Below are 23,427 nucleotides of genomic sequence, written 5' to 3' on the forward strand. Positions count from 1 at the left end.
AGAAATATTTAATTGAACTTTATGGAATCGAGAAATTCACAAAAGTATTTCTGTGCAAAACATAAAAAACAAAAAATAAAAAAAGGAAAATAAAAGTTAATTAAAGTAAATTTTACTTTTGAACAACAATTTTTCATTTAAATTTAATGTTAAATATTTGTTTTTCAGTTCAGTCCCTGGTTAAAAATTAGCTTTAGCTGCGATTGTGCAGCAAGTAGCATTATTTCATTGTTTTGAAAATGCGCACAGTCTTAGTCTTTTTTATCCTTTGAAACACCCCAATAAGGAAACTAGCATGAACAAATTAGTAGTGAGTGAGAGATTTCAAATTTAGCATTATTTTCGTTTGATTTGCGAGGGGTGTCCGTATGCCTTTTTGAGAACTACTCTTACTATGTTAATTGCAATGGAGTAAATACTCATTTACCGTACAATATAAATTCAAATAATTACAAAATTAGCTGAAATACATGAAATTTGTGTCCACTTGCTATTCATATTGACATGTTTCTTCCAATTGCCATTTACAGCGTTTGCAGGAAAGCAACAATTTCTGGGTTCGAATTGGCCACAGCAGTGAATTTGTCTGGATAATTTTCACGAATTTCTTGCAGTAGACCCAACGCGGTGTCGTATGTCTCCCTCTCTGTGTATTCCTTTTTGTATAGCACGTGTATGGCAATGGCTATAACCTGCTCTAATGAAGAGGCGATCGCATCTCGTGCTTGCAAATATAGCTGCTTCAAGCACTTGAAGATTGAAGCGTTTTCATCGAAATCTTCGCGTAGTGGCACATCTTGCATAAATACTGGCAACACCTGTGGTAGCGGCACCAAAGAACTGTTGCTAATGATCAGGTGTGCAATAGCACCACAAATATTGTCCAAAGCACTGGGTTTGGTTTCCTTGGAAACAGCCTGGGAGAGGGCATTTAGAACGTGTGGATAAGCTCTGCAAACAACAAAGTACGATTAAAAAAAGATTACAAATAAAGATAAGAGCATACTTACTCATATGATTTATCTCCAGAGTATAGCACCAATTCACCCAGGCCGTATACGGCGTTTTGGCGAGCTTGATCGAATTCGTCAGAGAGACCAGCGATCATAATTGGACAGAATGTGTTGAAAAATGCGCCGGTGTGATTTCCCAGTGGTGCAAAACATTCAGCTAAAGCGCCATAGGCGAAAGCGCGCTGTGATTCAAGGTCCTCATTTTTCTTCGCCTTTTGCTGTAAATGGTTTTCATAAGTAAAACATACATGCAAAATGTCATATCTTTCTTAACATACCAATTTTTGCAAAACAATTGGATAAGTGCGCTCAAAGTATGGTCTAAACTGATCCGGTCCCATGGCTGCGCCTAACAATGGCAGCATATTGCCAGCACCCTCTACGATGGCCTCATCGTATTCACTCTCCTCAGCATCCTCATCATCATCGCCAGTAGACTCGTCAAATTGACAAGCGACCTTGCCCTGTAGCACGTCGGTTATACAAGAGAAGACAACATCACGAAGTTCAACCGTTGGCAAAGAGATTTGTTTCAGCTCTTTCAAAAGATCACCCAAACCTTCAAGCGCAGACAGCACAACAGAAACTTCTTCATCATCATGCACAATTTGACCCAACTTAGGTATCAAGATCGTAATAGCATTGGAAACGCCTTGCAAATCTTGCTGTTTGTACAGAGCCACAATGAACGAGCTCAACGCGTCAATTGACACTTTACGTATGTCCTCCTGTGGATGGTCGATCATTTTGTAAACATTTTGATAAGATTTCTCCAAGTAAGGTATGAAAGCGGCGCCGGTATGTTCGGCAAATTCCTTCAATGCCAAAATGGCCTCCTCTTTTTCATCTAAATATGAGTTTTCAACACTGTATCCCGCGATGTTATCCAAATCATCATCCTCCCCATCAGAGTTTTCAATATCGATATCATCTTCGTTCTCATCAGCCTCCTCGGCTGGCGCTGGTACACCATCATCGTCTTTAAATTCCGGAACGACCTCCTCCGTCGAGAGTATAGATTCAAACATGCGTTCAATTACCTTCGGGAAAACGGAGGCCATCTCCTCATTAACCACCTCAGCCAATGAGGCAATTAAATTGTAAAGAGCACGACGTACATCAGGATCCTCAGCCTTCTCGAGTAAATTCAAAGCGAACGTCATGGTATCAGTGGCCAACGGCATGAAGTTCTGCTTGCCGATCGTGCGTGCCAAGGCAGCTAGAGTGTCGATGGCTTGTGGACGCAGACTGATAATATCCTCGTTTTCTGTTGGAGCCAAATATGATTGCAGTATGGTGATCAAGCGTGGGAAATAGGGTAACATATTCTCATTTGTGGCATTTGCGGCAGCTGAAATGGCACTTAAAGCCAATTCACGCACACGAACCGAGTTGTTAGGATTCAAAGCTTCGAATAAACTGCAATGAAGAAATATTCATAATCACTTACTTAGCTCTATTCATTAGTTCTATATGATTATTTACATTTCCATAAGCACCGGCAAGTGTGGCACCAATTCGTCTTCCAAATTCTCGCAAAACGTTTCTAGGGCATAGAACATACGATCAATGTGTTTGGGTTCAGTGCCGCCGCTCTGAGGAAAAGAAGGAGAATAGGATATTTAATTAGTCCCTGCATTATAATCTAGATTTATTTGATAAAAGCTGGCTAAAGTGCGAAAGAAAATCAATTCAAAAAACTACTTGTTCGCTACAGTGCAAGAACGAAAAATAATAACTAGCATAATTAGCACAAATTTCACTACATAATTAGTTAAAACCGATTTTCGCTTGATTTGCAGCTGATTCATATAAAGTATTGTATCAGTTTTAGGCGGCCATGGCTCGGTGACTACATCGTTCGGCCAGGATGCCTTTGGTAAGCGTTAGTGGAAAGGAAAAAACACAAAGAGAGCCAAAAATGTACAAAGTTACCAAAGAAGCAGTATTAACGCAATTGGATTTTTCAATGTGTACATAGGCAATTGAATAAATAGCTTCAGTTCGGTAAGAAGAGTAAATACACGCTTTTCAATTCGATAACTTACTCGCAATTCGTTGCAGAGCTGGTGCAAAAATTCAAAGAGTATTGGTAGAATTTGAGGTGCGAATTTTGTGATGTCTGGTTGCAAATGTTCGGAGAATTGTCCCAGCGCAAAGAAGGCGGCATTGCGTACAAGTGGTATTGGGTCGGTGATGCCAACTTTAACAATATTTAGCATGGTTTCGAGATATTTGTTGCATATAGCCTCCGAGCATCCTTCGGCTATAACGGCCATGCTTAAGTAGGCAGCGCGGCGTGGCAGTGGGTCCTGACCCTGCAAAGCGGGCTCCAAAAGTTGCAACAATGGCGGAATCAATTTCTCTGGTGGCACGCTCAGTGCAAGTAAATCCATTGTTTGAGTAGCTGTGGTCATCGGGTTCGAATTGTCCTCACCCAAAAAGTATTCTTCATCATCTAAAATTTAATAAAATAAAATTTTATGGATACGTACATATATAATATAAAATACCAATTGCACCAACAGCAAATGTTAAAATATGGATTGTAAAAACTGAGAGCACTCACCATCTTCGTCTTCTGGTTCAGTTGCCATCAAATTGAAAACTACGCGAATTATGGGCTCGATCAACTTCTGTTTGATAATCAATTTCTTCTTAAGGCGCACCAACCAACCAACGTAAGCCACGGCTTTAATGCGCACAGCGCTATCAAGTTGGGCATTACTAGCTGCCTCCAAGCAGAACTCCAACAACATTTTGATGTGATTGTTCAGCAATTTAGCATTCAAATCGGCCATACTCTCGAGAATATCGAAAGCATGAACAAATTGATCGACCTCAGGCTGCACAGCAAATGCTTGGAGGGATTTAACTATCAACGGTATGGATTTCTGCAACGTTTGTTCGGCTGTGTTGTGACCCAATGTAAACGGCACCAAATAAGTCATACCAGTTAGAATGTTGAAAATAACAGGCGTAGCCATGTTGCCAGTTGCTTCGGTGGCCACCAAAGCAGCAGTAAACATTTCACAAACCGATTCCATATGTTGCAAAAATTGATCCGGCGCCGCGTCAGCCAAAATAGCAAATGTAGACGAGCCTAGTTCGCTCTGCTTAGGATCGGCCGAAGAGCAATAGCTGTAGATGAACTTTAACACTTCGCTCATCCATGAGTCGGACTTTTTGGCTTCGTGACGCACTAAAACACCAACAAATTGAGCAATGGCTTTACGCACAGACTTTTGCTGCTCCTGCATGAGGGCATTAAGCATACCCTGCTTAATTCTACACAAAAATAAACATTAGCTTGTATTTAAACAATTTCCTAAATAATCTATGAATCTTGCACTTACATCTGCTGTTGCTCAACCGGTACTTTGTTCCATTGACGCAATTTTGCTAAGTGCTTCTTAAGTAGTACAGCAGAATATTGACGCACCTGTGGCTCTGGTGCCGAGACGGCAATTTCACAAAGAGCTGGTACAGTCTCCGGATGCTTGTAAGCCTCCTGTAAATCAGCGGTGGCCTGAAAACAAACATTTATTATTAAAAATAATATGAAGCAACTGTCAATAAAAAAAAAATAAGCACGGCAAAAAAGAATTTTAAGCAATATTGTATTTTGTTAAATATTTCAAATTGCCAAATAAATGAAATAGTGGAAACGGATTTATATTTTCTCCTAAATGACATGTAAAAGAAAAAATGTTTATTAACTTTGGAAAATAAAATCCAAGGTTGAATTTTCTCATGACCTTACACATACTACATACCTACATAATAATTCGCAAATATATTTCATTTTATTCCTTTATACATGTATTTATAAATAAATATAGGTCGAAAACATTTTAAATATATCTGTAAGAACTGAATAATTTAAACACATAGGAATGGTATAAAAGGATAAACACAACTTTTTACTCATTTACAATAAATGGCAAATTTATGCGAGTTAAGTCGAATAATATATCAGAAAAGACACTTATATATGTGTCTTGAACGTTAAATTAATAACATGTATGTATGTATGTATGTATGTACTCAGCTAGCGTAAATAAAAGAAACGTGGCTCTTAAAGCTATTAAAATTCCAATATGTATGACTTGCCTAAGGCATGGTATATAAACCAAAAAATTATCACGACGCACCAGCATGTGCTCTCGAGTATTTAAATTAATTAAGGAGGCATGTATGATTATTACTCATCCCAAAGATGATAGGTAAAGCATAGAAGAAACAATTAAAAAGTGTACATTTGTTCGTTCAGACATATTTGGAAGGTTCATAGATGTATATACATACATATGGATGTGTATGTTTGTATCTAGCAAATTAATATGTGATGTGAGATGCGTTGTTATTTGGCCCCACCCCACATCCAACAACATTATTAGCGAATATATGTGATGCATGCCTTTGGATAGGAACGCAACAGTTCCATTCATTTCTTTACTTTTAAATTAAATGTATGTACGTGTGCACATAAAAGTATATACAGATATATATTGTATGTATATATACATATATATATATATCTGTATGCTGCTTTTGCTTAATCGAACTGATATTCGGTAGTTTAAAGGTATTATATATTGGACTTGGCAACCGAATGCAAAATATACACATGTATTAAAAGCAAATGCGTGATTTCAAAAATTTCAAAACCGTTTTCTTTGTGTTGAGATAGCCGGCCGGCGTGAAAGAAATCGGTCGTATCAAACACTGCACAGCAATTGGGTGGGCGGTAGCACACGTTTACTTTAAATATACACACCTACATACATATGTGCATTATTTTATAAACCAAGCTAACACGTGTTTTACTGCAATTTAAAAGATATGCATAAATATTACATTGTTAATTATATGTTACATGCAACACATATTCTGTTATGTTAAAAAATTAGTTAAGTGAAATTTTCAAATTTTTTATACGAGTACTATGGAAATATATCAGTTTTAACATAAATTTTTTCTAAGCTTTCACTTTTGATTCGTTAAAAAATAGTATGCGTTGCAAAAAATTAAAGATATGTACAAAGAGAATTGAATTGAAAGCAGCAAAGATGAAATTATAGACGAGAAGAAAATTCAAATATGACATAAAGATTACAGTACGATGAAGAACATAGCAAAGCACGCGAGCTGATGATGGCGCGCATCCACGTGTTTTTGTCGTTAGAATGACTTTCTCCATTTTACAAGTAAAGAAATTATTTGTTGAATTCTTTTTTTACTTTTAACATTTATCCTAATATACAATTCCACTCACTCTTTAAAGTATTTTGACATTTTTTGTAATTAACCCAGGATATAGCTATTTTAAAATCTGTAGTACATACCTTTTTGATTACATCGTTATCCGAAGAAAGTAAATTTGTAATAATCTGGGTCATTTGCTGCATTTTGGATTCTAAAAATTGTTTTCCGTTCCCCAAAGACACTTATTCCAGTGGTTTTTCGCTCTTTTCGCTAAAAAATTACACGCTTGCAAATTTGCCAATTATTTGCTTATCTTCCTTTGCGCCAATTGCTTTATGTTCCTTCGTTTTTCACACGCACATACAACCGAACTTACACGTGAATACAAAGAAATGTATCGCAATTTCGGCTTTTTGCATATAATTATTTGCAAAAAGTTACGTGAATTGCACCAATATTCTTAGTACTACCTCACCAGGCAGATGATTTTCAAAGAATGATTGAATAAAAATAGCTAAGAAGAAAATTAACTGAAAGCTTTTTCTTGTATATTGCGCAAAAAATAATTCGAATTGTGATCCGAATATGTGACTGACTTCGCCTTGCTTGCTTTCGTTGTTTGCTGCTTTGCTGGTTTGCCTTTGATGATTCGTGGTGGAGAAGAAATATTCTGAAAATCACTAAAATGTATTGTTAGGGATGGGAGTTGAGAATTGGATGCAACCCTTTTTTAAACACAAAGTTAATTTTTAACGACTTGCTTTCATTTTTCCTACTCTGCGTCCAATATTTTTTATTGTTTGAAATTAAAAAAAAAATAAGTTTATTTTAACTTTAATTTAAATTGATTATATACATATTTTACATCGCACCTATAGATAAAATTTAAATTAATTTAAAATAATTAATTAAATTTTTTAATTGTGTAGCCATGGAAGCAATAATTATGGAATTGAATATATCTTATTATTTTAGTAAATTGTGAATAATCTAATATCAAAGTTCAACGTAACCAAATAGTCCCACAATTTATTGCAAGTTCTTACTTCGTACTGTACAATTGTAAGTGCAACCTTGTGGATACGATGGCTTAATATCCACCATTTTAATTTTAAACCCGATTTGCGCCAACTTCATATTCTTCGCAGGCTCTCTTAAATATCCAATAAAAATATTAATGGGTTGATATAAAATCCTGCGATCAGTGCCAAGATTTACGTATATTTAAAATTAATTATTACATATAATACTAAATAATTTGGATTATAATAAGTTGTTGCCTGCTTTGGATATTAGTAAGAATAGTGTCAAGACAGTGTCCGAAGGAATTTTCTTTGTTTATTTTAGTTGTTAATTTGATTGAACCTGAATTGAAAAGGCTCATCATGGATAATCGTGCCATTGAGCAAAAAAATTTAACTGATTCGCTGGGTGTTTTAAACTTGGATGGTTTAAGAGGTAAAGTATATATATATTATAAATAATCTTTTTGTAATTAAAATGTTTTACAGTTTTTGGCGAGATGTCTAATTCTTCAATATCAAGCAGCAAGCCTATCAATGAGCGTTTGAATGTGAGTTTGTAATCCTAATTCATATGTATATTGTTAAAATTCAAATTTACAACATTATAATTGAATTAATAGAAAGAGCGATTGAGAGCGTTAGAAACATTGGAAAAAGCTAATAAGACAATGAAATCGGATGTGAATAAAATTATACAACAAAGTTTTGCTAAAAAGGATTTTAGAGATCCAGATCCCATAACAACATCGTCAAACAGCTCTTCAAGTAAATATTTTTTGACTTAATTTACTAATATTTTTTTTTAAATAAATTTCTTTTAGAGTTTAATCGAACCGAATATGTACCCTATCATAGACCTGATTCTATTAATATTTCGGATTTGGTAATGGACGAGAGTATAAATTTAGATTTTAAAAGTACTGTTTCGACAAGTAACAATACAAAAGTTTCTTTTGAACCTTCCGAAATAACTGGGCGATCTACACACTACAAGGACCGTAAATCTCAAAAAAAACCGAAAAATAGTATGGCATCCACATCTAGTCGTCTGTCCGTCGGTGACATCCTTGCTACTTCGTTTGCGCCTAAAGCACGAAATCTCGGTGAGGTATTGGGAGAACGTACATCTTTTTCAAGTACAACTTTAGGTAGCCTAAGTAATTCGAGAAGTTTACTTCGGACAGCAGACTTGTCTCTGAATACTTCAGAAGCTACTTTTAGTAACAAATCTGCCGTTGTCGGAGGACAATTTTCATTTAATGTCACAAATGAATCCACAGTCGACGCGGAGGAATTTCAACCAGCTGAGAATATGCATTCCAAACTGTTAATGGATGAAATAGCTTGGGCACAAGAATTCGCCGCAATACCCACATCTGACCTAAATAAAAGTATGAAAGATAAGATGGTAGATGTAAAAGATTTTGATTTGCAGTCAAACCCAAATAGGTAATGTTTGCTTTCCGACTTTGTAATAAATTTTCTATATTTGTATGTATATTGATATTTATATTGTTTTTTGTATTTCTAGTTCCCTATTTTCTCGAGATCCAAATTTTTCAATGGGTCGATTTTTTAATCAACGCTCAGAAAATTTGCAAAATATTGTAAAGTCGTTAAGTCCAGAGCGCATGCGGCCACCAATAGCATTAGTAGATGAGACTCAAAGCTCACTTAGTTCAACTACTCCTTTAGGTACAACAAAAGCATCTCAATCTACAAATGACGTAGACCGCACCCCTCAAATAGATAACAGAACTTATAGCATAGCTCCTAAAATAAATCAGAGTACCGCAGCGGATTTAGGTAAAATTATTCGAGATAAACATGAGAGTAAAGACTCTGGAAATGGCACAAAAGAAGACGAATCCTATTTGCTCTCTCTATCTCACATTAAAAAGGCGTTTAGTAAGTATTTTCGCTTTGAGCACAGCACTTTTTTTCTTACCTTTGCATTATGTATTATATTTTAGTAAAAAATTCGGATAATGACATCCCATCCACTGATCTTATCGATTTGCTAAAGAAACCGAAGCGTCCTAAATCGCCACAAAATCTTGGACAAGCGGAATTTGAACAAAATGGTAAGCAATTGCAAACTCAGACAAAGGAGGCGCAAGATGTTAAAGTACTGCATAAAAAATATACGGGAAATTCTACTGTAAGAAGTTCCATTGAGCAATACACAAAGAGCCTTAATACTCTCGAGGAATTGTTATCGGAAAACAAGGAGAATTTAGATCCACAAAGAATGCGTGGATCTGAGTCACAAGCTGACACTATAAGCTTTACAGAATCGCTGCTGGATGCCAGCGATTTAAAGGAATTGCAGCAAAGCATAAATCAGCCACGTTCCCCACTCAGTCCATTGAATATACCAACGGTTAGACTATCACCAGATCAAACAGATGTACAAGTAAGATCTTCTAAAATATATATTAAAACCCCGGAGAGATTGGACGACAATTCTAAAATGATAGCTAATGAATCAGTGATATCGAAGACTTCTCCTTCTAATAGCCGGGCGGCTAGTAATAAGAATAACAAACCAACTCTCCTCACACCAAATGGAAAATCTCCGTCCGTGGTAAGTCCAACATTGACGTTAAAACAGAAGCCACTTAGCTCTACAAGGTTGGATGAACAAAAAAGCGAATGTGACTTCATAGCTATTTCTCCGAATCTCTCCAAATCTATGACATCTTCTAAGGCTATTTCCGCTGAACGCACGTTATTAGCCAACGGAAGCCCCAATAACGGCTTGAACTCTGGCGTGCCATCTCCTCCGCACAGCTATATGTCGTCACAACCGTCGTCGCCTATTGCAGAGAATCATGAAAATTATCGGGGTGGTTGTGAAAATTGTTCACCTCAACTGCGAGTTAAACCCCAAACTAGCACCACGGGTAGAATCCGTCGTACCACTTCATCCCCATCAATCAGTGAACGCAGCGCTAAGAGTATTGTACCGATGCGCACTACCAGTGCGCAATCTTTACGAAATGGTAGTAGCAATGGAGGCGTTGTGCGCAGTGTCTCGCGATGCTCCAGTAGCAGCGAATTCAGCCACCGTGATGGCAATGCTATACCCCTGAAGGTGACCGCGGTGGAATTGTCTTGGGGAAGTACACGTCTGAGAAACGCCGCCCATAAGACAATGCAAATAAAGAATACGGCTAGCAAGAAACTCACGTTACGTATCGATGTGCATGGTCCAGGTTATCAGCTGATCAATATGCCAGGAAATAATTCATTAACACTGCAGTCGCAGGAGTGTCGAACTATTGCGGTGAGCTTTTGTCCAACGGTCATTGGTGCTGCCATCGGCAAACTGTCATTTTATGCTCCACAAAACACTTCCGTTGCCCATAATAGTGCTTCCACAGCCAGCATGTCTTCATTTTTGGATATTCCCCTCTATGGCTATGGCGGTCACTGCAGTGTTGTGGCCCAAGAAGTAAACATTGCTCCTGTAGGTATGGCCTTTCTACAAATGGGCTATCTGCATGAGCTCTCGCAGCCAATACAGCGCTCAATACGTGTCTACAATAAAGGTCCACTTCTGGGCTTCGCATTGGCTTCAATTGATTCAGTTGGACTCCGTCTACCACGCCTATGTACTGCTTTCGAAATACAACCCTCTTCTATGCTCATACCGCCTGGTTCTTCAGCAATGTTGCGTGTTGTGTTTCGACCACAGCGCGAGGATGTGAAAAAAATTACCCGTCAAACCAAGTCGGTGCTGACACTAGCCAATTTGCGTTTAATATCCGGCGATGAGGCGAACAGACAACGCATGCGCCAATTAGTTGCGCGCATGTCGGCCGACGAACGCGCCAACCTAAGTTCATCTAAATCTCTGGAAGCATTGTGGGAAAAGCTACCTGGCGAAAAAGATATTGAAGAGCTGCAGTTGTTCAAAGAATCGCCGGCCTTAACGTTCGATCTGTTGACAAACATGCGCATACACGAAGTGGCTCTTACCATTAACGACGATTACTTGGACGAGACTATAAAGTCGACCTCGTCATTTTATTTTCCCGATGAGGATGAAACAGTATTGTTTCGTACCGTGTGCAGTCCATCGCCCAGCAACAATGCAGACGGATCGGGTCCTGTTTTAGATCGTGTCGATGAACTAACTGAGGATGAGGTGGAGCAAGCAGCCAACAGTAATAACTCATCGGCACGCGGCGAAGCTTGTTGCTGGTCAGTTTTGCCGAGTTCACTAAACTTTCATTTGCGCGGTGAAAAGCATATGATAAGCTCTTCGATTTTCATCTGCAACTCATTTAAATCGCGACAATACTTTGAAGTGAGCACCAATCGGAAAAATTTATTGCAGTTGAAGCCTTCAGACGGTTATGTGGAACCCGATGGTGGCCACTTAGAGGTGGAAGTGAAATTGCGGGTTGACAAATTGAATGTCGACAATAGAACGGAACCCATTTATATAACGGTATTATTTAAAATTGTACTTATTTTAAAAGATATTAACATTTTAATTTGCTCTGATGCTAGGTTTCTATGGAAAATGAGCACATAACTGTGCCAGTGAAGTTGAGCGATGAAGCGCGCCCGCAGTAGCACGCCTGATGTAAATATATGTGTCCACGCTAAATGCGCTGTCAGCAGCATTATATGTATTGGAAATATTTTTTGCCGTTATTCGTCTATTTATCTGTTTTAAAACACTTCTTTTTATATTTTATACCGTTATTTTATGCATGAGTTTTACAATTTGTTTTACAATTGCAGCTGCTACTTCTGATATTTATTAATAAATGTACGAAATATTTTCTTCCAAAATAGCTTTTATTTTTATTTTTTTATTGGAAAATTTACAATTGGTATTTTGTATCTAAATTTAATAAAAGAGTCAAAGCAGTTAACTCCATATTGACCACAGCTGTTAATTGTTAAATTTAAAATTTTAATGAACGTTTTATAAACATAGGACTTATGATATTGTGATTCACAACTGGAACATTGAGTGTGAATTGGCATATGGAGCACAGCTCGACGTAGTTGTTTGTTAACAGCAAAATCTGATACTGAAACAAGATTGTTATTTGCGGGAGGCTACAAAAGCATTACAAATTTGTTGCTATTTTTGATAGAAATCGAATATGAACATAAAGAAATGGTAAATAATGGCGTTCATTACAGTTGAACTTACGTTATTCGAATCACCATAATCCAAAAAAAAGTTTTCATTCAAACAAAATGCAACAAAAAGCTGTAAATATAGATTTACACACAAGTTATTTATTTCTTTCACATAAAGTAAAGTATAAAACATGTATTCTGTAATTTTTTGGGCTGAAAGGGTTGTTTCAGTGAAAAGGGATTCTAAACTGTTTAGTGCTTTGTATTGATTGCCAGTTGTAAAATGCGTATTTAAATAGGAATTTAAAATTGCAAAGGAATGCATTATATAATTTTGGAAGGCCAGAGCAATTGTTTACAAAGTGAGATTTCCGCGAAAGATGCGTCTTAGAGAATCACGTGCCGATTAAAAAATTTCGATTTATAGAAGGAAAGTGGTACGAAATTTGACTTCTATTGCCAAATCGAAAATTATAGTTGTGGAGAACTTCGAGTTATGAAAGTTGAACTGTAGTTGCGTTTAAATTGAATTTGTTCGTTTGTTATGAAAATACTAATTTTTATGTATTGACTCAGGTTTTCAAGTTGATTAATATTGATAAATAATTAATCTTAAAATTAATTTGCTAACTCTAGTTTATACGAATGCAGCATCATTCATCAATAAGCAATGTAAATTCTTAATAAAATATTTCATAGCAAAGCAGTGTAGAAATAATTACTATGTAAAAAATTCATAAAGCGTTTAAGGAGTAAAGATTTTTTTGAAAATCATTTATCCAATATTCGGCGACATAATCGTCCAGAAGAGTCGTTAATACGAACCAATCATGAATCGGTTTCGCACCACGTTTACTCTAGAGCATATGGTGCGCACCGAAGATGCTATTGCTGCCTTGAAAGAACATTTGCCATCGCGTATTACAATTGGAGTTTCTTTTGTGTTCTTATAAAATCCAACTGGTGCAAGAATTGAAGCCATCAATCCATCAATCGCGTCACGCGCTTGTTGAACGAGTCCAAAAGGAAATGGTCACCGATGCCGATTTTCACAAAAAAGTTTTGTGCCATTTTCGAGTCGCCGTTACATTCTCAAAAGTCTCTTTACCATACATCAACACAACGATTAGTTGTGAATCATTAAATTATAAATTAAGGAGCTTTGATCCGAAAATTTAACATATAATTCAATATTAGAGCGGTATCCGCTTGTAACATTGTTCATTCAAATTATGGATTCAGTTTTCGGCCTAGCAAACAAATTCTGTGTTGCTGAATCACACATTTAATAAAAAAATAGTTTCAAATAAAATCATATAAGAGCTGAACTTCAAAATTAGTATATGTGTATGTATGTACACAAGTTAAACAATCACAATGAAAGAGAGCTTAAATTTGCATGAATACTTGAAAATAGGAAGTATTGCTCATAAACTAAAAATTTATGAAAAATCACTCTACTAATTAATTATTAATTAACAAGATATGCTCAAATGGGAACAATGGATAGCATTCCTTATGAATTATGTAGAGAACTACAAACAGTTATACTATATTTAAAAGTTTATACTTTTTAAAAAGGATAGGAAAATTTGCCAAAAAAATTGCTTTTAAATCAAAGTAATGAAGGTCAATAACAGTAGAATTACTGATTTACTCAGTTTAGTCTGTCAACTGACTACATAAGTAAAAATAGAAGGATTCATGTAAAAAATAAATTTTTCGGTGAAAACTATGAATTAAGACATGTTTTGCAAGCTTGACGGTTGTGCAATTGAATTGATTAATTCTCAATTTCAATTTTAGACAATCCAACATACTTTTTTGAATGAGTGCAGCATTAGCACCGATATTAATACATGTATATCTGTATAGATCGTTTCTATTTAGGGGGATCCCAGATTTGAAATTAGTCGCGTTCAGCAATTATATATGAGACACTAGCCTCTGCTGAATTACAACTATATTTATAATCAAAATACGAGGATTTCAGGATGGAGCTTGGTGCAGTTTACAAGCAGAAAAAGATTAATATGATTTTTATCATATTTACAAATATCTTAAGTATGTTAAAATTAAAAAAAGTGAATTAGATGTGACTATGAATTTGAGAGAATATGGACTCTCTCGCTTCGTAAAGCAAACTCCTTGGTATACGACATTTAAGTCAGCTTACTCATATTATATATTAAAAGTACTTCATTGCGAATTAATTGCAAAGATTCTATAAGATTTTTGTATCACTTTTTACTTGGAAACATCCTGATCCAGCATCGTTTCATCCTTCTTAAGTTCGGGTATACTATCAAAGTCGTCGGGCAGATCACAACCCAAATAGGCCTCATTGTCCACACAATATTTGATACACGAACGCCAACAGTGATCTAAATAAAGCAAATGGGGGTTGCCAAATATGAACATCAGGTAGCGTGCACGTGAAATTGCTACATTCATGCGTTTGGCGCTTTGTACGAAACCGAGAGCGTGACGCAAATCACTGCTGATTAATTTCAGTGAGGAGCGCACTGTAGATATAAGGATGATGTCACGTTCCTGTAAATTCAAAGAGTGCCCATGAATAGGGAAAGTGCTATTGAATAATTAAATAGATCTTCTAATCACAAACCTGGCCCTGGAACTCTTCTACGGAACCGATTTTCGGCATAGCAATGTCAGCTTCGATAAAAAGGGTGCGTAAATGCTTCACTTGCTTCAAATAAGGTGTTATTATTCCAATATTTTCTGGTTGAATGCCTTGACGATATAATTTGATGGCCATCAAAAACACCTGAAAATGTTCACAAATTTTCAAATAATTTAGCTTTTTCCATATTTTCATTCTAAACAATTTCGTACATTTCTCGCTTCCAGTGGATTAAACCATGATGGAGAATCGGATTCCTGTTTATTTTCACTGCGAGTGCCATAAAAAAAAATTCCGTGTGTCTTAGGTCGCTTCTCCGAGAGAGGCAATAGTACATCAAGTTTCTTTAACATTTCAGCTTCACGCGAACTTTTTTCATTGACCATTGGTCGCAGTTCGGAATCATAGAACAACTCGCTATATACGTTGAGTATGGACGGTAAGGAACGGTAATTATAGAGTAATTTGGTGACCAAGCGTGGATCGAATCCGGAAGTGTCGGGGAAACGCATCACGTCGCGTAAGTAGGGCGTACGACCTAGTATGCGTTCGAGTAGTGATATTGATAAGCCACGATCCGTTGCAAACCGATTAATCACTATAGCTGGTAGCTGATGTGGATCACCGGCCAATATAACTTGACCGCGCGTTTGTGACACTAAACACACGGGCACGATCACTTCGGGTTCAGTACACTGACCAGACTCATCGATGAGCACATGTGTAAAATGTCCAGGTGGGAAACCCATTTGCAGAAAATTACCAAGGGTAGTGCAAGTACTGATAGTTAGCCGATGACGGCCGAGATATTTCATTTGACAACGTAATTTCATGCCTGATTCAGTCACAATCATCTGTAAAGGAAAAGCTGTTATGAAAGTTGTACGCTTTGGGTAAATGTATCTACAAACCGAATCGTCACAAGTGCCATCGGCAGCCATATCTACGGTAGCACAATAAGGCATAAGATGTTCCGGCACTAGTTCTTTTTCAATTTGATTTTGCGATACTAAGCGGACAAAATCTCCCGGTTGTAGTTGTTTACTTTCTATTAGACGCGTTGCTATCAAATCTGCTGATCCATTCGAGGGAGTGCCAATAAGTAAACGTGAACTGGGTATGAGCTTAATTAGCTGTAACATGGTTTCGACAAGTGTCATGGTTTTGCCTGTGCCCGGTGGTCCAAATATTACATAAGGTATATTCTTCGCTTCACCTCTCAAAACATTACGTATGGCGCGCTTTTGTATTGGATTCAACATCGGATTAAACCATGGATGGTGTTTATCTTGTAGCATAAGATTATCGTCACTGTCTAATTCGATTTGAAGTTGTGGCTCCTCACGCATGTGTACACGTGAAGGAAACAGAAATGGCTCCCCCAAATGCTTTATTATACGGTTAACTGCAAAGTGTTGTTTGCGAAATGAAAATCGGGAATAATAGAATTCCAAACGAAAATCTTCACCGTTATATTTGGACTGAAACCCTTCGTTAAATTTCAACAATATACGATTGAAGAGAACTTTATGAATTACGCCATCATAGCTACGCTTATCGTTATCATTACTCCAGGGATTTATAGCACGTACCGTGTCACCGATAACGAGTGACGGTCGACGTTCCGATAGGTTTTCTATAGTAAGCGATAAAAACTCCCCGTCGCGTGTGAAATGGGCCCTCTCTCTATCATAATTACGAAAATTTACAAAATATTCGATTTCTTCCAAAAATACTAATGTTTGGAATCGTATTGTATAATTCTTTATGTTCAGCTCTTCTTTTAAACAAGGAAACATGTTTTCCACGCTGTCTATCATTTCTTGTCGGCTCGTCGATGTCAAATATGCATTACGCAACCGTTCGGGCACCTCATAATAGGCAATTCTAAGTGATAGAAAACGGCGCTTTGTTGCCAAGCCTACACCTGGTATGACTTCGCCTTTGTTCGACCACACTTGATTGGCGTAGTATCGAGAGCGCTGTCGTAGATTTTGCACACCACCGTTCAGTCCATTTATTGTGCTACGATTAGGTTGAGCCAGTGCGGCCTCCGCTTCTACCTCGGTCTCACAAACTACCACTGAAATGGAACGCTTCACGCGGAATTTTTCAAATTTAATAACAAAAAATTCACGCGATTCTCCATAAAATTTCGATTCTACTTCGAAAACTAATGCGCGACTACTGTTAGCTGGGATCTCAAACGCGGTGTTATCGTGCTCGGGGTCTATAAGTTTCACTTGTGAATCTCGTCGGCGTCCCAAAAAATCGATGGAAAGTACACGCATATTTCGTTCTATATTGTTCTTAATGACAATCTCGATACGTTTGGTCTGAAAGGTTGAGGAAAAAATGCAACGTGCATCTTCAGAAACAGTGATTGCATGATTGCTTTCTTTCCGTGAGTTCAAGGCTGAAGGTATTTCACCTTTAGATGTAGTTTCTGCTTTGGAGGAGGTAATTACTTGTGGTGATTTACGTTCCAATAGGGATAATTTAACACACCGCCAGATGTATGGATCCTGTAGATATTTAAAATTAAAATTTCTAATTAAAATGTATATCCCACTTTTTTTACGTATGTGTACTTACACGTTCACATTCGATGAGATCTGCCAAAACTATATCGCCGACATCTAGCTTACAAGAATTAGGCACAACGTCAAAGGTGAAATAGCAATCATTATTTAGTACTCCCCAGTCGGTATTTAAACGTCGCACTTCGCATTTTTCTTGTTTTAGTAAACGAGCGGGATGTACACTTACCTCTTGCAGTATTTCACCTTGTCGATTCACGAAATGCTCATCACTTTGTACGTTGCAACAGATGTATACACGATCACCAGCTTGTGGTATAAAATCTATTTCTATTGTGTCTAAATTAATGTTCATCAGTTTGTGTTCGGTATCCACGACAATAGCACTTGGTTTACGCTCCATTATAAGTCCAAGAATATTTCTTTGATGCGTATTGAAGAACGTCGGCTTTTCATTGCGTAATTCAGCTATTTGCTGCTCAATCTTAAAAGGAAAAAATATATATACATTATTTATTTTTATTTATATAAAATAAGCATCAAAACCTTATCTGTGCTTGGCATTGATTCGTCCCAAAACAGTTCGGAAACTTCATTGATTTGCACCACTTTTATATGGTCACTATGAACTTGTTGATATGCCAAATATTTTACATGACAGCCGACCTTAAGTTCGCTCGCAAATCCTCCAGCCGCTTCGATATCAAAAAATATTGCATGATCAATTGTACCATGGTTGCTTTTTAACGTTGTTATAACACCTAAAAAATTTTTATAAATAAATCCTTAATTAAATAAAGCAATATTTTCGGTCTCCAAAGACTTACCAAGCCGTTGAAAACATTTATCCTCATCATTACTAGACAAAGTACCATTTTGCGGTGCGTTAATAGATCTTAACACGTTTTGCATGTTAAAATTCTCACCCTTTTTGATTTTTTCATTTTCTTCTTTTTCAATTTCTGTGTCCAAATGTCTCTGCTCCTCTTCTAGTTTTTCCGCAAGTAAACGTTTTTGCTTCTCAGCATCCATAGAATCCCACAAATTTTTAAAAAAGGACAACATTTTTATTTTGAATATATAAAATATGTGTGTCTAAAACTTGGAAGAAATCTTTAGTATTATTATTCATTCAAGTGATTATAGCGCCTTCCTATCTGCGGATTCATACATCCAGTCTGTCTCACTTATATAATTTAATTCTTTGCGGAGGTTTTGTAAACGTTTTTGATAAGAGTCAGAAATTGTTTGTTTATAGTCGTCTTCTGTGAGCACTATTGAATGACAACGTGAAAAGGTTTTATCCGTTTGGGTCTCCGGTTTCTTCACCTGCATGAATGAACACTTGAAACAATTCTTTATTGCTAAATTTGTGCGCTTACCTCTCCACCAATTGCAGTTTCAGATGTACTCGGCAATTCTTCAGTAATATTTCCAGGCTGGTGCATGATACAAAAAACAACTCACGTTTTTACAAGTTATGAGTTAGCGTGAAAACAAAAGTTCAACAGATCTCAACAATTTTCAAATCGGCGTTTATCAAAAAAGAAGCCGGAAAATCTGATGTACGTTCTCTGAAATGAATAATGAGGAATAAGCTGAATTCAAACATAGGGTGCTAAACTAATAACCTTCATGACCTTTATTTAACTATGTGGATTTTGAATATATCAAAATAATTTCTTTATATTTTTAAATACACGAATTGTTTCTCATTTGAAACTGAATGAAGCTTAATATTTTAATATTTGTTTTTTATTTTAAGTGCATGCATATAGATACATGTAAGTATTTAATATGAAAAAATAAACAAGTCCCCCAATCAGCCTGTGTTCAAACCATTCGAAAATATTTTCTTCTAGTGTATATTTCAGTTGCTGCGATAAATGTCAAAATACGACACACCATCCAATTGACATTGTAGGCACCACACTTTTCTTTAACCGAGTTACGTGCTTTGCATTTCTTCTGGCTTTGTTATTTGCAAAATATTTGAAACAATATTTATAAATTAACTTGAAGAAAAAGTGTTGTAAATTTGGTTTAGAAAATCGATTGAAAGAAACGCTTAACGTTTTAAATAGTTAACAGTGTATAGCAGGAGATCGCAACAGCAGTAAAGTTGACTGAATCGCGGAGTTATTTCGTTTGCATTTACGTGGAGCGGCGGCGGCTGAACGTGTTGAAATTGCGCGAGGAAAAATGGTTAAGGCTAAAAAGGGCAAGAAAGAGATAGCAACCAGCGCGGTTGGAGGTGTTTCGTCCGGTGATGAAATGTAAGTGCACCAGGATGTTTTGATATGGTGAAGTGCCCAGGCATATTTTAAAAGGGTTATGACTCCTTAATAACGGCTAAAAACAAGTTTGCGATGTCTGAAAGAAGTGTGCGGGGAAATTTGCTGCGTTGTCAAATCTGCTTGAGTCGTTAAAAGTTATATTTACGCTATGCGAATATACGAGTGCAAATATGAGTTTTTTGTATTTAAACATTTTATACATATAAGCTTTGGTTAACAAATTAATTATATTTCGCGTAAACTTCTAGGGACCAAACTGAACTTCAAGAAGCTAACATCGATTCCGATGCCGAGCAGGACAATGTAAGCCTAAAAAACAAGAAGAATCAACAAAAATCGACAAAAAAGAATAAGAAAAATCGAAAAGATTCAGAAGAGGCAGAAGATGAAGTGGATAGCATCACAACTGGTGTTAAGAAGTTAGAAATGAAAGGAAAGTCCAAAAACAAAGGCAAATCAAATCAGATTGATTCAGATGATGAAGTAGCCGATGGCAATAAGGAAGAAGAAGCACCAGCAAAATCCAAAAAAGGTAATAAAAAGAAATCTGCTTTCGAACTACTGGCCGCAGACGACGATGATGAGGATTATGAAGCTAACCCACCCCAGGATATTGAAATGTTAGAGGAGGAAGATGAGCCAGTTAAGCAGCCAAAAAAAGAAAACAAAAATGCCGGTAAAAAAGGTAAAAAATCCAAAAGGGGAAAAGATGATGAAGAAGATTTAGATCAAATCTTAGCAGAACTTCAAGCTGAATATGCGGGGGAGACAACAACTACCACCACAAATGTGGTTGCTCCCGATGATTTGGACGACGAGGAATTTACCAAGAAGAAGAAAAATAAAGGCAAGCCACAGAAAAGCGCTGTTGAAATTTCAGCACCTGAAGCAGATGAAGCTGCTGGTGGTGGTAACGATGATGAGGAAGGAGGTACAGTTAAAACCGCTGCACAAAAGAAAAGAGAAAAGAAGGAGCGTCAAAAACGAGAGGCAGCTTTGGCTAAACAACGAGGGCCACCACAAACGAAGTCGGAAGTAGTGGAAAATGTAGAGGAAATAACTGAAGCTATAAATTTGGCAGAAAAGACTGAAGATAAAGAGGTTCAACCTCAATCAGAAGCTAGTGGTGGGGGTAATGAAGACTCCGGTGCGATTGCAGAAGAAGAGTCGGGAAAGGATAAAAAGAACAAGAAGAAAGGTAAAAAGGATAAAAAGGCCGAAGATGAAGAACCGAAGAAGGATAGTAAAAAGAAAGGAATGTCCGCGGCTATGGTGGCTGCTATGCAGGAACGCTTGAAACAAATTAAAGAGGAAGAAGAGCGACAGCAAAAATTGGAAGAAGAACGGATAAAGCAAGAAGAAGAACGTGAGCGGCTTCGTTTGGAAGCCATAAGACTGGAAGCTGAGCGCAAAGAAAAGAAGAAGCAAAAAGAAGCGGAAAGAAAAGCCCGACTTAAAGCAGAAGGCAAACTTCTTACTAAGAAACAGAAAGAAGAACGAGCAAGAGCGCAAGCGATGTTAGAAGCTTTGAAAGCCCAAGGACTCGAAATACCCGATCCAACTGAGAAGAGGCCAACAAGATTAGGTAAATCGTATTGTTTTTTTTTTTTTGTTGATCTTGCAATTCATTGTATCATGTTTTTTTTATTTGTAGGTACACGCATTCGTCCAAAGAAGAAAGGACCTGCCAAAGACGAACAAGCTGAAGCTGAAGCCAAAGCTGCTGAGGAAGCCGCTGCAGCTGCAAATGCCCAACAAGAGTCATCTGAAAAAAAAGAAGTTATTAAAGAGTCTTGGGATGCCAGCGATTCGGAAGAAGATGCCAATGGCGATGACGATACATCCCAAGCTACTACTACTACCACAAATAATGACGAAAAGTCCAACAGTGGTGGAGAAGCTGCAGTTTCGGGCACAGCTGGCAATGCTGCAGAATCATCCGATGATGAATCTGAAGATGATGAAGAGTCTGAAAGTGAATCTGAAAGTTCAGCTTCTGAATCTGAAAAGGAAGAAGCCATTAATACGAATGACGCGGAGGCTCGTCGGCTACGTGCTGAAGCTCGTATTATAAAGCGTCAAGATGATGCAGAGAAAAGGCGTACTGTAGATGATTTGCGCGCCGCTGTAGTATGTGTACTCGGTCATGTCGATACAGGAAAAACAAAAATTTTAGACAAATTGCGTCGTACTCATGTGCAGGATTCCGAAGCTGGTGGCATTACGCAACAGATCGGCGCAACAAATGTTCCAATCGATGCAATAAAAGAACAAACTAAACCTGTTTATAATTCATCAAGTTTCGAATTTAAGTTGCCTGGCTTACTGATTATCGATACTCCTGGTCACGAATCGTTCAGTAATCTAAGAAATCGTGGATCATCACTCTGTGATATTGCTATTTTGGTGGTAGACATTATGCACGGCCTGGAGCCTCAAACCATAGAATCAATTAATTTACTTAAAAAAAAGAAGTGTCCGTTCATTGTCGCACTAAATAAAATTGATCGATTATATGATTGGAAGGTGATGGCTCGTCGAGACGTTCGTGATGTTCTAAAGGAACAACAAGCCAATACACAGCTTGAGTTCAAGCAACGTTCGAAGGATGTAATTCTCCAGTTTGCTGAGCAAGGTCTAAATGCTGCACTTTTCTATGAAAATCCTGATCCGAAAACATATGTTTCATTGGTTCCAACCAGTGCAATAACTGGCGAGGGTATGGGCAATTTACTGTTTCTTATTGTGGAGTTTTGCCAAAAGATGTTGCCGAAACGTTTAATGTACTCAGAAGAGCTGCAGGCAACAGTATTGGAAGTTAAGGCTATTCCAGGTCTTGGCACCACTATCGACGCGATTTTAATAAATGGCAAACTTCGGGAAGGTCAAACAATGATATTGGCGGGTACAGATGGGCCAATCGTTACTCAAATACGTTCGCTTCTCATGCCTCAACCAATGAAAGAGTTGCGTGTAAAGAACGCCTATATTGAACACAAAGAAGTAAGGGCTGCCCAAGGTGTTAAAATTGCAGCAAAGGATTTAGAAAAGGCTATTGCTGGAATTAATCTGCTCATAGCACACAAACCGGATGAAGTGGAAATTTGCAAGTAATTGTTTTGAAATAAATTTTATTTTCGATTGAATTAATAAGAAGCCTTAAACGTTTGCAGGGAAGAAGTTGCGAAAGATCTAAAGAGCGCTTTAAGTCATATAAAACTTGCGCAAACTGGTGTGTATGTGCAAGCTTCCACTCTGGGCTCACTAGAAGCTTTGCTAGAGTTCTTAAGAACGTCTAAAATTCCGGTAAGTTTAACATACTAAATTGAGTATATGACTGTTATTTTTTAAATTTTTAATATATAACAGTATTAATTATTGTAAAAAAGCAGATATTTGACTTAGGGCCATGCTCAATGTCTGGTTAGTAGCCATCTGTCAGTTAAGTTATAGTCAAATTTACCACGACTCCTTAAATGTAAAGAACCTTTTTTAATCAGAACATAACCGACAGATAGCTGCCAAACAGACATTGAGAAAATGGCTCGTTATGTTTTATAAAACATAAAGATAACTAATAATATGCATTCA

At 37.1% G+C, this 23,427-nt stretch overlaps 5 protein-coding genes across 6 annotated transcripts in view; 2 read left to right on the forward strand and 3 right to left on the reverse strand.

Annotated features, from left to right (window-relative positions):
* Positions 1-180: 180 nt before the first annotated feature.
* On the reverse strand, positions 181-6,857 carry LOC120779126 (importin-4). Of its 2 annotated transcripts, XM_040111320.1 has the most exons (9): positions 6,362-6,857; positions 4,370-4,542; positions 3,583-4,301; positions 3,062-3,471; positions 2,780-2,887; positions 2,499-2,608; positions 1,292-2,432; positions 1,011-1,231; positions 181-951 (listed from the first exon to the last, which is right to left on the reverse strand). In XM_040111320.1, exons 1-9 carry the CDS (start codon positions 6,422-6,424, stop codon positions 525-527), a joined length of 3,372 nt encoding a protein of 1,123 aa, XP_039967254.1. In that variant the 5' UTR covers positions 6,425-6,857; the 3' UTR covers positions 181-524. The 2 variants fall into 2 exon arrangements, with proteins under 2 accessions (XP_039967254.1, XP_039967255.1); XM_040111321.1 differs by lacking the exon at positions 2,780-2,887 and having other exon boundaries at positions 6,362-6,856.
* A 485-nt stretch (positions 6,858-7,342) lies between these two features.
* Positions 7,343-12,057, forward strand: LOC120779191. The gene is made up of 7 exons (XM_040111455.1): positions 7,343-7,679; positions 7,733-7,794; positions 7,867-8,011; positions 8,068-8,695; positions 8,778-9,154; positions 9,220-11,705; positions 11,768-12,057. The coding sequence occupies exons 1-7, from the start codon at positions 7,607-7,609 to the stop codon at positions 11,831-11,833; spliced, it is 3,837 nt and encodes a 1,278-aa protein (XP_039967389.1). The 5' UTR covers positions 7,343-7,606; the 3' UTR covers positions 11,834-12,057.
* A 435-nt stretch (positions 12,058-12,492) lies between these two features.
* LOC120779192 (probable RNA helicase armi) lies at positions 12,493-18,616 on the reverse strand. The gene is made up of 7 exons (XM_040111456.1): positions 18,367-18,616; positions 18,086-18,300; positions 17,595-18,023; positions 15,911-17,524; positions 15,212-15,853; positions 14,982-15,143; positions 12,493-14,908 (listed from the first exon to the last, which is right to left on the reverse strand). The coding sequence occupies exons 1-7, from the start codon at positions 18,602-18,604 to the stop codon at positions 14,603-14,605; spliced, it is 3,606 nt and encodes a 1,201-aa protein (XP_039967390.1). The 5' UTR covers positions 18,605-18,616; the 3' UTR covers positions 12,493-14,602.
* LOC120779193 lies at positions 18,585-19,098 on the reverse strand. Its single transcript, XM_040111457.1, has 2 exons — positions 18,922-19,098; positions 18,585-18,868 (listed from the first exon to the last, which is right to left on the reverse strand). Exons 1-2 carry the CDS (start codon positions 18,985-18,987, stop codon positions 18,680-18,682), a joined length of 255 nt encoding a protein of 84 aa, XP_039967391.1. The 5' UTR covers positions 18,988-19,098; the 3' UTR covers positions 18,585-18,679.
* A 643-nt stretch (positions 19,099-19,741) lies between these two features.
* LOC120778471 (eukaryotic translation initiation factor 5B) overlaps positions 19,742-23,427 on the forward strand; it is a 55,749-nt gene continuing 52,063 nt past the window's right edge. Inside the window, exons 1-4 of the mRNA XM_040110282.1 lie at positions 19,742-19,815; positions 20,085-21,421; positions 21,491-22,946; positions 23,010-23,142. Of these exons, the coding sequence (XP_039966216.1) occupies positions 19,742-19,815; positions 20,085-21,421; positions 21,491-22,946; positions 23,010-23,142 (3,000 nt within the window). The remainder of the gene's footprint in view (positions 19,816-20,084; positions 21,422-21,490; positions 22,947-23,009; positions 23,143-23,427) is intronic.

Source organism: Bactrocera tryoni, chromosome 5, assembly GCF_016617805.1.
Source record: "Bactrocera tryoni isolate S06 chromosome 5, CSIRO_BtryS06_freeze2, whole genome shotgun sequence".
NCBI classification, from domain to species: Eukaryota; Metazoa; Arthropoda; class Insecta; order Diptera; family Tephritidae; genus Bactrocera; species Bactrocera tryoni.

Bases quoted from the DNA above. Each gene is read 5' to 3' on its own strand.
- LOC120779126 (XM_040111320.1), bottom strand. From the start codon at position 6,424: ATGCAGCAAATGACCCAGATTATTACAAATTTACTTTCTTCGGATAAC. The intron at 3,472-3,582 runs GTGAGTGCTCTC...ATTAAATTTTAG, and splicing joins TGAACCAGAAGACGAAGATG to ATGATGAAGAATACTTTTTG. The intron at 2,888-3,061 runs GTAAGTTATCGA...CGCTTACCAAAG, and splicing joins AGCTCTGCAACGAATTGCGA to GCATCCTGGCCGAACGATGT.
- LOC120779191 (XM_040111455.1), top strand. From the start codon at position 7,607: ATGGATAATCGTGCCATTGAGCAAAAAAATTTAACTGATTCGCTGGGT. The intron at 7,795-7,866 runs GTGAGTTTGTAA...TTGAATTAATAG, and splicing joins CTATCAATGAGCGTTTGAAT to AAAGAGCGATTGAGAGCGTT. The intron at 11,706-11,767 runs GTATTATTTAAA...CTCTGATGCTAG, and splicing joins CGGAACCCATTTATATAACG to GTTTCTATGGAAAATGAGCA.
- LOC120779192 (XM_040111456.1), bottom strand. From the start codon at position 18,604: ATGTTGTCCTTTTTTAAAAATTTGTGGGATTCTATGGATGCTGAGAAG. The intron at 18,024-18,085 runs GTTTTGATGCTT...TTTCCTTTTAAG, and splicing joins CAATGCCAAGCACAGATAAG to ATTGAGCAGCAAATAGCTGA. The intron at 15,144-15,211 runs GTACGAAATTGT...GAACATTTTCAG, and splicing joins ATCCACTGGAAGCGAGAAAT to GTGTTTTTGATGGCCATCAA.
- LOC120779193 (XM_040111457.1), bottom strand. From the start codon at position 18,987: ATGCACCAGCCTGGAAATATTACTGAAGAATTGCCGAGTACATCTGAA. The intron at 18,869-18,921 runs GTAAGCGCACAA...TCATTCATGCAG, and splicing joins AAACTGCAATTGGTGGAGAG to GTGAAGAAACCGGAGACCCA.